The sequence below is a fragment of the Diceros bicornis genome, chromosome 20, assembly GCF_020826845.1.
Source record: "Diceros bicornis minor isolate mBicDic1 chromosome 20, mDicBic1.mat.cur, whole genome shotgun sequence".
NCBI lineage: Eukaryota > Metazoa > Chordata > Mammalia > Perissodactyla > Rhinocerotidae > Diceros > Diceros bicornis.
The window spans coordinates 10,389,428-10,408,002 of record NC_080759.1 but is presented as its reverse complement, the minus strand read 5'-3'; the positions used below and the strand labels follow the sequence as shown (position 1 = coordinate 10,408,002).

The 18,575-nt window shown below is 40.1% G+C and overlaps 1 protein-coding gene across 5 annotated transcripts in view; it reads left to right on the top strand.

Annotated features, from left to right (window-relative positions):
- Nucleotides 1-18,575, top strand: part of MAST4 (microtubule associated serine/threonine kinase family member 4) — a 545,073-nt gene that overhangs the window by 145,811 nt on the left and 380,687 nt on the right. For all 5 annotated transcript variants that reach the window (XM_058563945.1, XM_058563939.1, XM_058563942.1 and 2 more), the window contains exon 2: nucleotides 3,557-3,710. In XM_058563945.1, coding sequence (XP_058419928.1) covers nucleotides 3,557-3,710 — 154 coding nt within the window. The remainder of the gene's footprint in view (nucleotides 1-3,556; nucleotides 3,711-18,575) is intronic.

Sequence of the window (18,575 nt, the reverse complement as noted above, 5' to 3'; positions counted from 1 at the left end):
CACCTTTTGTTCTCTAAGATGCTCACGTGTTTCCTGTGATAAACTGCTGGCAAGAGCATTGCTTACATGTAAGTAGTGTGCTTGCTCTCTACCTGTCGAGCTTCTAAATTCAGTAATGTGCAAATGCGCCTCTTTAAACTGTTCTGTGGCTCTTGGAACTACAGGAGGTTAAGAAAACTAACACAGGAAGTTTTGAGCAAATGTAGTCTACCACAAATCAAGATTTGCTCTTGGTGAGTGAAGTAAGGACGTATTTCTGGAGAATGTGATTCAATCCAGGATATTTGTGGCTAGCAGCGTGCTAGGTAAGTATGTGACAAGGGACTAGGGTCTGACTCTCGAGGAGTCCATTGTCTGCTGAGTGAGGGAACTTACAAGTGTTTGAATGAGTATGACAAGCGCAGGCTTAGATGCCCTTGAGCATCAGTGAAAGTTTAAAGACAACCTCTGTCTTTAGTTGAGCTCCTTATAGTATGAAGACTTTAGGAGTTTGCAAAAGTTGGAAAACATTAAACTGAAATTATTTAAAGGGCAGTGTCCAAAGTGATATGTTTGGTCTCTACCATAAACTCTAGGGTGTGATGAAATGTTTTTAGAGGGACCATGAATGTTTGCATCAGGACAAAAAATGAAAAATAAATTGCAGGGCTGCAGTGGACCATTATGAGAAGCTTTGACTAATTGTAGAAAGAAAAGTAGAGCCACTGACAACACAGCAAATTTGGAAAAATGATCTGTTTGGAGAGAGCCCTGTTGGGAGTGTGATTTGATGTGAAGAGGGAAATGGGATCCCGGAACACTGCACTATGCTTATAGGTTTTTCTGCTTATATTGTGTTTGAAACATTTGCAGCCCTCACAGTTCACTGCCTCAGTTTTCCCAGATTGAAAATAGTACTCCCCTCTTGGGGTTGTGATTCTGATTAAAAACTCTGGCTTATGGACTAATAGCTTGTGGCTATATATATGTGATGAAATAGATTTTCTTTTTTGTTTTCCTATACTTTCTCCTTGATTTCCTTCTCTTTCTTCTACATTTGTTTCGTATCTTTTATGGCTTTGTTGGAAATATGTAAGGAAACCACATAATTCCTATTTAGGAATTATCTTCTTTCTCTGCTCATTTTTCCACCCTCTGTTAATTTGTGATAAACAATCTTCCCCAGAGTAATTAATTATAATTCTGCAAGCTGAAAATTTTAACTTCAGGTGAAAAATAATTAGCAGAAGTTGATGAACCTTAAACAATAAATATTTGTATTTTATGCAGCCGCCACTAGTCATTAAGGGAAAATAACTAAGTGGAGTGGACCCTAACTCACTCGATTGCTCTGAGGGGTTCTTTGTTCATTTACAGGACTGGGAGCTATTATGGAACATTTTGTTGAATGTCTGTGGCACATTGCCACCTTGTGGCTGCAAGTTTTCCTTTTAACGTAAAAGAGCAAATTTTTAATATGAAGTCTACATGATATAGTCTTATTTTATATTTTTCCTAGTATTTATACTTCACCTCGATAAAAAAGATTTGAGACGCCTTATAAGTACACATACAATACAGAATGGGAGGATTTAAGAGACTGTCTTTTTTCTTAGAAGAGGCACGCTAAAATATTTAGGGGTGAAGATCCATAATGTCTGCAACTCACTCTCTCTGGGGGCAGGGGAAAGAAAGAAAGAGGGCAGGAGCAGAAGCAACGTGGCAAAAGGTTAGCAATTCACCGTCAGTAAAGGGAATGTGGGTGTTCATTGTACTATTCTTACAACTTTTCTGTTGTTGCAAATTTTCTTCTGAAAATATTCAAAATAAAAAACTGGCAGAAAAAATGGGATAAGGACATAAAAAAATAGAGGCAAAAATAACCTCTACATTGTGTGAGGATCAGACTGCATTTGGACCATTGACTGGGTTCTGCATTTTCTGGTAGCTGATGTTTCACTGTCCAGAGTTCCCTTGCTACAATTCATTGTCCGTAAGGTTTAAGGGCAAAGTCTAAGACCAGACAGAAATTCCTCCTCAGAGGCCTCCTATGTAGCACACTGATGTAATGAACAGCAACCTCAACAAATACCTTCCAAAAGTACAATCTGGAATCCATTTTCCCTACTGATCTGGCTTGATCCTGGAGTGGATTCACTGCTAGTTCTTTGAGGACTTCTCACTAAAATACTAAGTGGCAATGAAATGCAGTAAAATGCTGACTGGCAGTGAATTTGAGATGGTACTTATTGACAAGTGCTTGAAATCCAGCTGTTCCTTGTTACTAATGAATACAGTTGAGCTTGGGGGAGAGGTGACATCTTTACTAATGAATACAGTTGAGCTTGGGGGAGAGGTGACATCTTGTAATAGCTGAGCCAGTGAGGTCTGTTGCATCTCAACTAGCTTGGGAGGAGTTTACTCATAGGCAGGGTCAAATTTCTTTTTGTGCCATGGTTTCAAATAGGCTGCATAGACAGACAAATGGATGAATTCGTCTCTGAATTCCTTCTTCCTATAAATATATCCATGATAGTGTTAATCTGAAAAAATTCAGACAGGTATAACAAGGTGACCATCTCTACTCATGAAAACAAAACAAAACAAATCTCGGTGAAGCGTTCCTAAAAATGCCTGATTTTGAGCAGTTACCCAACTCTTTTCTGTTTTTCAATTTCTATTGAGTTGGCTCTTTTCTGTAGCAGTTGGAATTTCTATGAATATCTTTTGTACTTCTTTTTTGTTCTTAACTATCTGGATATATGTATATTCACATGAATATTTTTGTCCTTAATAACTATCTAGACACATATATTTTCATATAGACTTACTTGAAGGTGAACATTTCAGAAGATATGGCCCTATTCAAGTATGAAAGGTTTTTCTTATAAAAGCAGGGCAGATCTTGAAATAAGTGTTGTGACACAAGGGATTCTTTTGTAGAAAGCTGTCTCTTGAAGTGTCTTTGGTTTCTGATTCTTGTGACAGGTTTTCATTTAAAAAGCTGTAAAGTGATGTAGGGATGTATTGATTTCCATTAAGGGCTGTGGTGCTTAGAAATTTCCCTCTTCTACGTCCACTTGTGAGCTTGTGAATTTCCTTTTGTGAACAACTAAAGAAGTGATCCACTGATTCTCTAAGAGCAGTATTCTTCATTTTTTAGGGGAATCATGGCCCACAGAAAGATGTATATTTCACATAGTGGCTCGGGAGACAGACACGTGTAACTTAAATGTCTCATGAAACAATACTTTGCCTTCCTTCACTGGACTTGAGTAATTTCTATTTTATTGCATTAAAAAAAAATACTGTCACAATCTACTCAACTTGGTTTCATGACCCACTCGTGTTGTGACCCACAGCTTGAAAAACACTGCTATTGAGATTTTGCAGCAAGCCAGACTCTATTTCAGATGGCAGACATAACAGTGAAATCCTGAATTCTCCAGACTAACCAAATTAAAAACAGGGTTGGGAGAGAGGGATTTAGAGAAGGAAGGGAAAGGAAGAAAGTGTGCCCGGTCGGTTGTGTTGAGAGTGTCCCCAGTGAGTGATGCCACTGTCCTTCTCTCTGCAGCTTGACCACATATTGTCCCCTCCACCCATGCCATTCCGGAAATGCAGCAACCCAGATGTGGCTTCTGGCCCTGGACGGTCACTGAAGTTTAAGAGGCAGCTGAGTGAGGATGGACGACAGCTGCGGCGGGGGAGCCTGGGAGGTGCTCTGACCGGTGAGTCGTGAGTGACTTGTCTAAGAGAAGGGATTGCATTTATACACTGGAAGGTCCCGGGCGGCTGTGGAATTCCACGTGTGAAAAGCAGCCTACTAAAGAATGGGCCTGCCCCTCTGCGGACTATTTGGGAAAATCTAGTCCAATCCAGAGAACATTTAAATTGACGATTTTATTAGTAAACTTTATAGCAATATAATTTACATACAATGACATGTACCCATTTTAAGTGTACATATGGATGAGTTTTGGCAAATTTATATACCAGTGTTAACTACCATCACAGTCAAAATATCAAATGTTCCCTGTGCCCCTTCCTAGTCATTCCTACCCCCACCCCCCAATCCTTGGCCCCAGGCAACCATGGATCTGCATTTTGTTACTATGGACTAAATTTATCTTAAGAATTTTATATTACTGGAATCATGTAGTGCATGCTGTTTTGTGTCTGGCTTCTTTCACTCAGTGCAGTGTTTTTCAGATTCATCCAGGAATGATGGGTGTTTCGGTAGTGTATGTTGAATGTTATAAGAAACTGCCAGACTGTTTCCAAAGACCATTTTGCATTCCCACCAGCAGCAGATGAGCCATCCAATTGCTCTTGGCTTCTTGGCCAAGCTGTGGTATTGCCAGTCTTTTTAATTTTAGCCATTTTAATGGATAGATACTCATATCACATTGTGGTTTTAGTTTGTGTTTTCTTGATGACTAAATGATGCCAGACATCTTTTTATGTGCTTATTGGACATTCATATATCTTGCTTTTTGAAGTATCTGTTCTAATCTTTCACCTTTTTTTCTTTTCTTTTTTTTGGAAGGAATTTGGCCCTGAGCTAACACCTGTTGCCAATCTTCCTCTTTTTGCTTGAGAAAGAGGGTCCCTGCGGTAACAGCTGTGCCAGTCTTCCTCTGTTTTGTGTGTGGATGCGGCCACAGCCTGGCTTGATGAGCGCCGCCGGGCTAGCCTCCTCTTTCACTTCTTCTTTAATTGCACTCTTAAGATTAAATTAATTTTTAAAAATTTCCAGAAAAATTCAGAAAACCCACAAATAACTTTTATTGACTTGAAAGATAGCCAAATTAAGGTAAAGCATTGCTTTAAAAAAAAATAACCCAGTATTTAAATTTTCATGTTATTAAACTTAACTTTAAATCACTAAAGGTTAGATTTCTTTTTTTCTTTTTTTCTTTTTATTGCGGTAACATTGGTTTATAACATTGTATAAATTTCAGGTGTACATCATTATACTTCTATTTCTGCATAGATTACATCATATTCTCATGTTCTATTATTTCATTCTGAGTGCTTTTTCCTCTAAATGTAAATATTTTGAAGAAACTGTATTTAAACCCTGAAACAAAGTTTTTTTTCTACATATGACAGTCTTGCCTGCCAGTTCATAAATGGTCTGGAAAATAAGTTAGTCACGTTTTTTGGAGAATTATGGATTTGACTTTTAGGAAGTGAAATTTCTGGGAACAGAGATGCTTCTGCCATGTGGTCAGTAGAGTCTAGAATATTGACTCAGTGTGGCACACTACTAGAATGGAGGGCGAAACCGAGCTCAGGCCAAGGGGAAGAAATTCATCAAAAAATAGCTGCGCTTCACTGAGTTTAAGGCAAATGTTCACACTTGAGTTTTACTGATGTTCTTTTAATGCATGGTAGGACTTTTTTTCTTCTTTTTTTTCCTTCCCTTGTATAGATGCATACTGTTTGCTTTCTTAAGTGGGAGATCCTAAAGATTATTCAGTCCAACCCTTATTTTATAGGTGGGGAAATTAAATCTTAAAGGTTAAAAGGCTCACCCCTTTGCTTATTAATTTCACTTAAGAATTTTACTGACTTTGGTTAAACTGTTTTTGACCCATGGGAGGGGCAGGAATGGTTCTCTCTAATTTTTGCTAAAGAAGTTTACTTAAAGCTTTAAAATAATGCAAGGGTGTAGCTCTTGATGCAGATACATGACCTGAAACATGAAATTTGATCTTTAGCTTGAAAAAAAAAGCTGGACTTGATTCCCATTTCATAGTCTCAGCAACTCTAGCAATTCTGTACTTGTACAATTTAGCTTGCTGTACAATTATTTTAGGTAATTAAATCTTTGGTCAGATAATTTCCAAAAAATTTAATAGCATGGAAACTCTTCTATGGAAGAGCTTAAAAAAATCTCTAGTACATCAGCCGGTTTTTTTGTGTGTGTGTGTGTGAGGACGATCAGCCCTGCGCTAACATCCATGCCAATCCTCCTCTTTTTACTGAGAAAGATTGGCCCTGGGCTAACATCTGTGCCCATCTTCCTCTACTTTATATGGGATGCCACCACAGCATGGCTTGATAAGCGGTGCACATGTCCTCGCCCGGGGTCTGAACCTGCAGACCCTGGGCCACTGAAGCGGAGCAAGGGAACTTAACTGCTGCGCCCCCGGCCGGCCCCCATCAGCCTGTTTTTAAAAATAGTTCCTTGGAAGTTTTATTGAATATGAAGAAAACATTCTTAATTGGTCCTCTAGATAGCTTAGCTGAGGACGTAGTGAAATAATATATGTAAAGCACTTAGCCCAGTGATGGTGGCTATTAGTATTAAGTGCATAAGGAATTGAATTTGGGGTATTTGCTGTTGAGGGAGAACTTGGGCTCATGAACATCAGCTTGAAACCCTTATCTCCTGAGTTTCTACTTTGTGTCAGGCACTGTGCTAGTGTCAGGTGTTGGAGCCAAGGGACGAAAGCATCATCTCTGGTCTTTATGACACATGGTTTCCACTAGTTTCAGGCAACTATAAATAGTCACATATGATCTTACCTTGGGATATGCCTTATTGCTGAACTTAAATTAAGTCGAACTGGTTTTGCTGTCAGAACTCTGCACCTCATATATTCTGTAACTTAAAGACCAGCCGCCTTCCTATTGCTTAACTTTGTTTTAATCCAAGGATTTTTTCTTTTGTAGTTTTCTACTGCTTTCTTTAAATCAAAGATTTTGTGAAGGCTTAGTTTATAGTTTGAAAATTTTGCCACCAATTATCCTTAAATTTCACTACACTCGTAGCTCTTTGAGAGGAAGATCGATGATCTTTTCATCTATTTATCCCTAATAATGACAGCTAACATTAAGAGCTTGCTATGTGGCAGGTACTGTTTTTAGGGAATTACATTTATTGACTTATTCAATCCTTACAGAATCTCTATGCACTTATGAGGGAGACATTCTTATCCCTATTTTACAGATGAAAATACTGAGACACAGACAAGTTGAGTAAATTGCACAAGATCCTGTTGCTCATAAACAGCAGAGCTAAGATTTCAGCCCAGGCCTCACGGCTCCAGAGTCCGTCCTTGTAACCACTACACTGTTCTTAGCACAGCAGGTACCCAATAGGTTTTCAATAAATTCCAGCAGGATTAATTGGAGTGAATCCTAGGTGGGAAAATCTTTGTTCTGTGGAAATTCAGGGCTGACTCGATCTGTAGGTCCTCTAGTCCCTTAATTACAGAAGTAAATTAAAACTGGGCAATTAATACATATTAAAAATCTTAAAATTTGTATATTTGTGAACCCAGCCATTCGGTTTCTCAGATTTCATCACAAGGAAATAGTTATGAATATGTGCAGAGAATTAACTCTGGCTATATTTAGAGCAGCATCATTTATAATAATTAAAATTGCATATCATTTAAATATACGGTAAAAGAATGTTGATTAAACATATTATGGTATACATATAAAATGGAAAACAATTGTAAACATTAAAAATCATGCTGTAAAAATACATTTTAACATTGAAAAAGGCTCATAATATATTTTTAATGTGAACTCCCATTGATGAGTGGTCTCATAGTATCTTGTGCTTCATAAGACTTACTATAATTGTAATTAAATAATTATATATTTAACAAGGGGAGGAAAACAATTCCTGTCTGCTAAGGAGTTTTCTCAAACTGGGGTGATGGTTGACTGGATTCCCTTTAAAAATGGGCACGTGAAGGATGCTATAGCCTTTTTTACACCTTGCAATTTAATCCATGAGACATTTTTTGTCCCTGAGTTTTTAGTGGCGTTAGGTGATATATCAGTTGGTGACAATAATGCTGAATAACCACAATGTCAGCCAACAATATGTATTTCTTTCTTGCTCACATGGCTGCAGGTCAGCTGGGTTTTGGGGAATTTAGCCTGGGCCCTGCTGCGATTGGTTCTAGGATGCAGGTTGGGTCTAGGTCTGCTCCACGTGACTGTCTTCTTCCTTGGGCCAGCAGCTACCCAGGGCATTATGTTCTCCTGGTAAAAGACAGGAGCATGACAGCGCACGTCCACCTGCACAGGCATGTTTCAAGCCTCTGCTGGCATCATGTCTGCTAACTTTCTATTGGCCAAAGCAAGTCATGTGGTCAAGCCCAGAGTCAAGGGCTGGAAGCACGCTCTAGCCACCATGACACCTTGGCAAGGGCGCAGATATAACATGACTGGAGGAGAGAAAAGAATTGGGACCAATAATTCTATCATAGTTAGCCTCTGTCACTTTTTCTTAAACATAATCTTTTACAATGAAAATACTTACATTTACCTATTTTTCAATTATAAAAGTAATATGTGTTCAATGTGGACAATTTAGAAAATGCAGAGTACCATGAAGAAGAAAACAAAAGCCCATAATTCCACCATGCATGGACACCCGTGGTTGAACTTTCGACATTTTCTTTCCTAACTCAAGTTTTGAATCACTAAGAATATTAGATCAAAGGAAAAAACAACCAGTACCTTTTTTGCAGGGCTGACATTTAAAAACAGACCTAGTGTTTACTTATGCCCATCATGGCCTGGGTTTGTTTTTGTTTTGTTTTTTTTTGAGGCTGACGTTTTCTGTCTTCATGGCCTACATGTTGCTAAATAGGCACCCAGAAGCATTGAGTAAACATTGACTGAGCTTTGGAGCCCCCTGATGAGGAAGAGGAGCTTTATTCTAATCATTATACAGACCCTTGCATCTGGGCATGGATATGTGGTAATGTGCCTGACAGTTCACAGCAAGGAAGCTGTAGAATGAAGGGCAGAGCCTCAGGATCTGGAATCCTGGCGTCTTGATATGCAAATAATGCCCCAATCCTAGTCCTGCATTCCACAGCTGTGATGTATGTGTGTTGCAGCCCTAATAATCAGAGGAGGAAGGCTTCTTTTCCTCATGAAGAATTGTGTGTTTCAAACATGTTTGGGTTGTTTGGAATGTAAATCAAAGACGAATCTATTTATGTGTGTAACTTGCACATAATAAAAGATCAACTTTGGACAGTATAAACTAGAACTTCTAAAACTGTTAGAATCATAGTGTTCTTTCTATCTTGGGGGAAAAATTGAGAGGTTTTTCTTTCTTAGACTATGGAAATCAGTTTGGAATAACATCTAAAAATTCACAAAAAGGCATTTCAGAGTGAATTTTACTTCAAGAGGGAAAGGAAAAACAACACAATCCTAGAAAACCTTATTTCCTTCATTCTTAACCTGGAGGCCATTGTGTTTGAGTGCTGTGTAGAGCTTATGGGATTCTCATCCTAAAGGTCTCCTTAGCTTGTTGGGCAGATTGGAGAGAATTCAGATTAAAGCAGATTTACATAAAATATGACTAATTAATGGATAGTCTTGGTATTTAGTAAATATTGCCCCTAATACTCTCCTATATTCTCTATATTTCTTCACTTTCATAATGCTATCAAAATAATGCCTGTATAAAAATGGCGTGTTGTTAATGCTAAATGGTGGAACAAGTAAGCCAAAAAATATCAATGGCTTAACACAATAGTCATTTATTTCTTGCTCATGTAAGTGTTTTGGGTTAGCAGACAGCTCTTTTCCTCATGGTGAGTGAGGGACCCACACTCCTTCTGTCTTCTGGTTTTGCTCTTCTGTGTGACCTCGAGATACTCTGCTTCTAGCTGGTGGAAGTGGAAAGAGAGAGGAGAAACTTTTCCAACTTTCTAGAAGTCCCAGCCTGGAAGAGACACACTTCACTTCCATTCACAGTCTTTTTGGTCACAGCCGAATGCAAGGCTGGTGCTGGTGTGGGGGGCACTAGAATGGTCCCTGCTGGACCATTGCCTCGGAGTCCAACTATACAAGGGCAGGGGAACATGGCGCTCACTAAGTCAGGGAAAACTGAGAGAAATAGGTTTTAATAAGAAATAGAATGTAATTAATTCAGTTTTCAGTATGTTAAGTTTGAAATGCCTATGAGATATGTTAAAGAGGTATGTCAAGTAGGACTGTGAAATCACAGAAGCGGAGAGAATTGTATTTTGAGAAGGAAAGGATTGGCTCCGTCTGAGAGAGTGAGATGAGGACATGGACCTTATCATTGGATTCAGCAGTGTAGACACTGGCACCCTTGGGGAGAGAGTGAGGCATGGGTGGAAGCTGGAGGGGAGTGGGTTAAGAGCCAATGGTAACTGGGGAATTAGAGGTAGCTGACGTGTTGGTGGATAAGAGTATAGAAAGTTCTTTTGAGAAGTTGTGCTGTGAAAGGGACTAGGGAGATAGGGTGCGAGCTGGAGGGGCATGAGGGGTCAGAGGGAGCCGTCTTAGTGTGGGAGCCACGCAAACATGTTTGTAAGGCAATGGTTCAGAGAAAAGAGATGATAGCCGAAGAAGTGAAGTGCTTTGGAGGAACCCAGCAGGGTATCCAGAGCACGTGTAAAAGGGTTGGCCTTTCGTAGGAGGAGGGGCACTTCCTCCATTTAACAGAAGGAAGAAGGAGAAAATAGAAGCAAAAGCAGATAGTTTAGGTGCATCTATACTGTGGAATACTACTTAGCAATAAAAAGGAACAAACTATTGATGCATGTGACAACCTGAGTGAATCTCCAGAGAATTATGTTGTGTGAAAAAAAGCCTATCCCAAGAGGTCACATACTGTATAATTGAATTTGTGTATAACATTCTTGAAATGACAATTATAGAAGTGGAGAACTGATTAGTGGTTGTCAGGATTTAAGGAGGGGGAGACGGGAGGGAAGCAGGTGTGGCTATAAATGGAGGGATTCTGTGGTGATGGAAGTGTTCTGTGACTTGACTGTATCAGTGCCGTTGTCCTAGTTGTGATAGTGTACTACAGTTTTGCAAGATGTTACCATTGAGGGAAACCGGGTAAAGGGTACCTGGGATCTCGGCATTATTTCCTACAACTGCATGTGAATCTACACTTATCTCAAAATAAGAAGTTTTATTTTTAAAATGTTCCTTTTCCAGATCACTGATTTTAATAAATTTGCTTTTGATAAAAAGCAGGTAGCTTAATAGATTTGGTGGCTTCACTTTTCTCAATGCATTATGAGAAGTCAGAAGGGTTATATGGGAGTTAAGTAGAGAGGCCATATAATCTTGGCAAATAGGAGGGGGAGCTATAAATGCAGGAGGATTTCTTGGAAGCGCTGACAACCCGTTTAAGTTCAGATCATGAACTGAAAGTGAAGTCGGTCCACATGTTTGAGGTTAGGGTTAAGGCACCAGGGAAATGTGTGTCCTGGGAACCTAGGACAGAGGCCTGGTCCAGGGGCACTCAGGAGAGTGGTGGGGAGGGTGGAGCTGACTGTGTGAGAATGATGGAGTTTTGGTGGGATTTCCCAGGGCTAGAGCTAACAGCCCTGGGAGCTTGGAGCGAGGACTGGAAATGGGGACCTGATGTGTGGTGGGGTTGGGGGCTGAGCAGTGGGTGGGCTGAGTTGACTTAACCAGCCCCTGGAGGATAACTGAAGCATTAATATTTTGAAATCTGGCAAATTTTGAAACTCCTAAAGGGCAAAGATCTTTACAATTGTTATAAATGGTGCTCTCTTGTGATGCTCTCAATTTGGGTTCTTGGCTCTTGGCCAACAGGGAAAAAACCCTCAAATCCACAGATAATTCACACTTAAGGTTTTATTGACTTAAAAACATCCTGCTTCTATTTGTTTTACTGTTTCTCGGTACTTATAAAATCTCTACGCTGAAGGCATGTAACTGGGGGCAGGAATTCTTTTAAGTTGGTTTAGTGGTCTGTTTTAGAACTTGTAAAATTGTGTAGTTCATTAACAATAGTTTATTAGGCTGGAGGATGTCTCTACCCGTTTTTCTGAGTCACCAAGCAATCAAGAAGTAAATCCATTAGCATTTTCTTCCTGGTGAGTGCATGATTTTAAGTAGCCTTTAAATCATTTGCTGTTTTCGTTGCTCCTTTGTCAGTGTATGTCTGGACATTTTGTTTGCTGTATCTAGGTGTTCTAATTAGAAGATGACTATATGGGAGATTGAGATTTGGCCACCCTGAAATATATCTCTTTACCTTGATTGTTTTCTCTGGGGGACATTGACCTCCCCCACTAACTGCCTAAAGAATTTGACATGGTGACTCCTTCCTGGAACAGATCTTCTATCATGATGGCTGTAATGATAATGTAAAATAGATGTTACAATGGGAGGGGCACCAAGCCCCTTTTATCAAAAAACTCTCTCTCTCCCTGACCACATTATCTATAGATGACCCTAAAAAGAATTGTCTTCTTGCCCTCCGAAGTCCCAGGCCACTACCCACCCCCAACACCTTCCTCGCCTTTAGCTACAATACTTAAGCAAGCAGCTTAGACAGAGAAATGAGTTGCTCATTTCTCAGTTTCTCCCATGTATACATGTTATTAAACTTGGTATTATTTTCTCCTGCTAACCTGTCTTGTTGATTATTTGGCCAGCCATAAGAACCTTAAGAGAAAAGGCAGAAGGGGATTCTCCCTCTCTCCCCACAACTATTTTGGTGTATTTTTGTGTTTGCAGTTGCTCCTTGTCAGAGTAGGAAGATCTCAAGAGACGGACTTAATTGCGTGGGCAGCTGTTAACCAATTCCTTTGGCAGGTGCTGCCTCCCAGTGGCTCTGTCAGGGAGCCTTCTACTGGGGCTCAGCCCCCATGCAGACGGCCTCCTAATGAGTCATTGCTCCCTCTCTCTAACAGAGTGATCCTCACATGGTGGGTCCCAGGCCCCCGGTCTCCTGCTGCTCGGGAACTGCCAAGTGGCCACCTTGTTCAGAGACAAGCTGCAGAGTCCTGGTTGAAGCTCAGATCTCTCTCTCACGTGTTTTGCACCAACAAAACCTCCCCAAGAGGTGCTGATGTCAGGCATGATGGGAGGATTAAGGAAAGAGTCTAAATGAGGACTTGAAGAATCAAGTGCATTTCTCTTATACCGCAAGTCAGATGAGAGACTGGGCTGTTGCTTTGATGTGTGCCTGAGCTCCAGAGTGCTGGGAGCCATGCTAGATCTGCAAATTGGGCTCTTCGGAAATCCATTTTGTAATTCTGTACCAGATGCAGTTCGAAGGACTTAAAAATTAGTCCTGAGTGTTAATTAAGAAGATGTTGTTGCAAAAGACTCAGTTGCTCTGAAGTTTCTTGAAGCGCCTGCTGCAGAGCAAAAAGGTGATTTGGGTCTTAAATCATTGTTGACGTAGCATTCCAAGATTGATAGGGTAGGAAAATCAGTCGTGTACTGAGATACGGATAAACCATATCACCTGCAAAATCAGGTAGCCTTCTTGACCTTCTGCTGAGTATGTTGGATATGATCACATTCAGTAACTGAAATTTTTCAAAGGACATCAAAGAAGAGAGTGTTTAGTGGTCACTTAAAGTTTTTGCTGGCATTATTTTGAAAGTTGTTTGTATCTAAATATATTTATATAAGGAGGCTCTCTATACCAATTAGGCTAATGATGAAGCTCAACAGAAACAAACCTAAGATGTATGAATATCAGGATCCACTAAGCACTAGGCTTTCCCCTCTTTCTCTCAATCTCTCCCTCTTATTTCTTGTGTTCTTATGTGATTCTATAAATAACGGACTTGGGTTATTCCTGAGAGAAAAATGAATTTATTGAATCCATATATCAAAAATTCAAGTTGTTTGCTCTTAAAATTTCCTTTAGAATAGAAAATTTATTTCAGTTGTTTTTAGCATTTTATCAAGGGGTTGAATTGTTTGAAGGGGCATAATCATGTTCCTTTTGTTTTCTCTACAGTGACTGTTTTTTTGTACCTTCCTGAAAATCTGTTTCATTCTGATAGGAAGGACTGGGGCCTGGGTGCGGCTGGACATGGTTTTCCTATCCTCCATGCATTGTGTACTTGAACGTTCTGGGAAGCCTGCAGATTCCAAGCTTATCTTCTTGGTTTCTTATACATATTGTCTATAAGAGATGAAGTGGTTTTAGCACCCTGTGACTCTTCAGTATATATGAGGAAACCACAAAAGCTGAATTGATATGTTGCAGTTAAGAGCATGAAATATAAATTTCAATAATAGAAAGTTATTATTGACTGTTAAATCACACACACAACACTCCTTGAGTTATTGGGGAGGGGGAGATAAGGTTGGTGAAGGCAAGGAAGATGGTGGATGCTGCCATTTCATGCCACACTGGAACCCATGTACGCAGTTGGACATAGAAACTGGCTCTTTGGGTGACATTTTCTTATGTACAAATTGCAGTGTCCCTGCCCAGAGGTGCATGTGAGGTGCTAACTGCTCATGTGCTGGAATTGGTAAATTGGAACATAAGTCAATCCTCTAGACAACACAGGCATGGTAGTTGGGTGTGATGAATAGTGATTAGGGGAGATGTAGGTCGGAAAGAGAATGAGATACCTGAGTTAAACTGAATGGGGTTTAAAGATAGAAAGCAAGTGACTTGGCTGGATGGAGATGGCATCTTGGCATTTCCTACACTGCTGTTTCAAGGTGTAACGGGAAGGGCATGGAATGGGGATCTGAGGCCCAGATTCTAGTCACAAGTCAACCACTAAGTAGCCATGCCTTCCTTTCTGGTTCTCAGTTTCCTCACCTGTAAGATGAGTGGGTTGGACCAGATACTCTCAAGGTGCTCTTGAGGACCAGATACTCACACTCCCGTTGAGAGTGAGCAGTAAATAATTTTAGCTACTGAGATGAGGGAGAGGGGAAATCTTCGCAGAGACTGGTTTTCCTACATTTTCTCCCTTCACGTATACTTTCTCCATTGTTGAGCAAGGAAGCCCACCTTCTCCCCTCGAGGAGTGTGCCAGTGATGTCCCGTCACCGTCCTTTGAAACTGAGCACACCAGGCCATCTATCTCTTGTTTAAAACTCATTTTCAGTGGCTAATCAAAGATCAAGAACGTAGACCTTTTTTTAACTTCCTTGGTGGAAACTGAAAATGAAGCTGACTTGATGTCAACTCCACAGGAAGAAGAGTAGGCAAGGAAATGCAGATGCCACCAACAGGGAAGTTTAAAGATTTATAAAAATTAGTGTTTCTGATATATTAATGACTCTGGTGGTGGTGGCCTGCATTTGTCACTGTCATGTTCCATTGTCATTGAAGTGCTTAATCAATGTGTATTGTCAGGGCTACATTTATTTTCTTGTGTCTGCCTAGCCAGATAATTTCTCTGTTCTTTGACAGCAGTGTCTCAGGCGCCTGCATCGTACCAGGGCCTGAAGGGAGGGCTGAGGGGAAGTGCCCTCCTTGCTTTTAACTCATTGCTGACTTGCTTACTGGAGGGTAAAATTTTTGAAAAGAGACAACAGTATCATTTAAATGATATCATTTAAATGATATCATTAACAGAATCATGACCACCTTAAATGATTAACGCTGCACCAAATTAGACTTGAAGACGGATTTTGCAGAAGGTACCTTAGCTCCCCACTTCCAAGTCTCTGTAAAGGAGAGGTGTGCACATATGTTAAGTGACATACGTGGACATTCATTATGTGTTTACATGTATGCGTGCACACACGAATTGCACCCTTGGTTTTATTTGGTGTTCCACAATGGAGGAGGCGCCTGCGGTTTTGCCCTGAATTACTCCAGAGGACAGTAACAATTATGTATGTCATTGCCCTTTTATTAAAAGCTCTGAAGCAGATTTCTTTGAGCTCAGAACAAGGAAAAAGGAGTTAGATTGGTCTGATAAATTTGAATTCTTTCTTTTGTTAAGCAGTGAGAGCTGCGTAACCCACCGTGTTTCTGTCTTTGCCTTGGTTACCAGGAATCTCAGTGCAAAAGCATTTTGTTGTTTTGTTTTTGCTCCATTTTACTAGCTTTTGGCTGCAGTGGTCTATATAAGTAGCATAAAAAATAGGGGAAAATAATACACACACAAACCCAGAGCAGTGAGACCCCCACCTTAGGTGTATAAAACAGGGAAATGACTCTCATGATCCTTTACTACATTCAAATACATCCCAAACACCTTCATGTCACTTTTGCTGATTCCTCCACAGCCATGCTTTCCCTCTCTCCTCCCTCTGCCATCTCGTATTGTTCTCTGCTTACAGGATGGATCACCTTGAACTCTCTATTACTTGTGTATCCTCAAAGCAAAGCCTCATGCATTGCAAATACCAAGTGCTCAATAAATAGAGTTGCCAGATAAAATACATGCCACCCAATTAAATTTTACTTTCAGATACACAACTAATAATATTTTTAGTATACGTATGTCCAATGAAATATTTGGGGTGTACATAGTCAAATTTATTTGAATTCAAATTTTTTTAGGCATCCTGTATTTTTATTTGTGAAATCTGGCAATTCTATCAGTATATACTGGAATGGTCTGTACCTAGGCATTATCAGGCATGTTGTCTCATAGGCACATGCATGGTATGAAAGGCAAGGGGTTATAGGCCTTACACACAGACATTAGTACAATATCCTTTTGTTATGTTTTTTTCCCCCTCTAGCTGCTTAGTCACCTTGGAGATAGGACCATCTTTGCAGATGACCCCAAGCAGACCTGATATATGATATACCCTTTGACAGGTGAAAGTCTGTGTGCATAAGCCCCACTGCTGTGCTTTCGCACAGTGAAATCACAGTGCTCTCTGTGGATTCAAATAATAGAGATTAACTGTGTTTAATGGAATGACTAGAAGAAAATGACCAGTCTCTCAATCTTGAGAGATGACTGGAGGGTGATTGGAACAACCAAATGGCTACCTTCCCCCACCTGAGCACCACAGCACACTGTTTTCCCCATAAGCGTGGCTGAATTCTCTAGAAATGACTGTTAAGTAGCCTAGTGATACTGTTACTTTAAAACATGAGGCACCTGAACTGGAGTTCAAGGCTACTTAATGTCATCTGAGCTTTCAGGAGTAGTCAGTGGCTAAATAATAGACCAGAAATGGAAAGGTTGAATTCCAACCCTACACCAGTCATTAATTTCCAAGCAGTGCTGAGGCAGTTGTGATGCTAATCTTGGCTTTAATTTTTCTCTCCTTAAAAACAAGGGCAATGATGTTATTTTTTGTTGTATTTTGTTTTGTAAAGCACCTAGTGATTTTTTTAGAATTTAATTCGGGGCATAGGGTTGCAGTTTGGATGACAGTGGTTTCTAGATCTTATTGCTTTTAAACCAGGTAGAGTGGACATTGAATTTCCTGAAGGGAGGCAGGAGAGCAGGTTATACAGTCCCTGATTGAGATCTCTCACCCCAGAAATAGGGGTCTTGAACAGATGATCATTTGGAGGCACTGGAGGAGATCTATGTGGTATTTTTGAAGAAATATTTTATAGTTGTGTTCTAGGTTTTTTGCTTATTCATTAATCAGTATCAACAAACAGTTCTTAAAACAAAAATATTAGATTCTTTAGGGAGTATGCACAGACATTATCATTGAGGAGGAAGAATTTGAAATCTGTCTGGAATATAAGCCAGCATGAAACTAGAAACTGTTCCAAAGAGGTATATGTGGAAATGCATGGTAATGTGAATTAGATTGTATATAGAAGTTTCCTTGTGAAAATAGAGAACTTGTTGGGAAATTTGGGCTTGTCTGCAAATTTCTACTTAGATTGTGGTAGAGAGTTTATTTTATCCCCTCTGTGGCTGCCTTTGTTCTCTTTGCTTTTCTTGTAAAGCTCCTGATCCCCAACTCCTTGGCCTCTGTCATAATGGTTTAGATGCAGGGCAGTTGTCAGAAATATTTAGCATCTCATGGCTGCCAGTGACATTGGGTGTGTCAATCAAAGCATGTTAGTGTGCAAAAGAATGTTATTGAGTAGGGTTCATAATTTCTCCAAAAGTAAAATCCTAAGTACAAATTGTCCTGTAGTGTACGAGGTTAACCAGCTTACTTTGAATGTATACGGTATTTTGTGGAGGTATTGGACTCTTTTAGAGATCAGTTTCAGAAGAGAAAATCAAAGCCAGGAGAAGTGCCTGATGTTCTCCTTATCAAGTTTAAGGCCACTGAGTCTTTCGTTATTGTTATTGTTACGAAACAAACAACTGAGCCAAATTTGAATATTCTTCTAGGCAATGTGGAACTAAACAATAATGGAAAAATATGAACCCTTGGAGAAACATAAATGAGAGACAGAATATAGAGTTAATATGCACAGACATAAGTATGTGATTCTGTAAAAGTTCAGTCGGTTCTGTGTGTGGGGTGTGATGTGGGGCTACAAAGACAGAGGAGTTACGGTCCCAGTTAACACAGAATTTACAATGTAGAAGAGCATGTTTTGCACAGAAATAAATGGCACTCTGTACACGTGCAGCCACATAGAAGGTGATGGTGTGTTGGGGGAAGGTGAGGCTAGTAGTGCCCCTGGCTGTGGATTCAATGCCAATGATGCCAAGACGGGTAAAGCATTCTGGAGGGGAACCTGCACCATCACTGAACACAAACTGTGTTCACCACTGTGCTGGGCACTTGACATGTGTTACCTACTTCACCATCACTAGAGGTCTGGAAATGGAAGCTCAGAGAGGGAAAGTAATTTATCCAGGGTTCCCTAGCTAATAAATGGTGAAACCAGGATACAAACCAGTGTCTGGCTGGTTTCCCACTCTGTG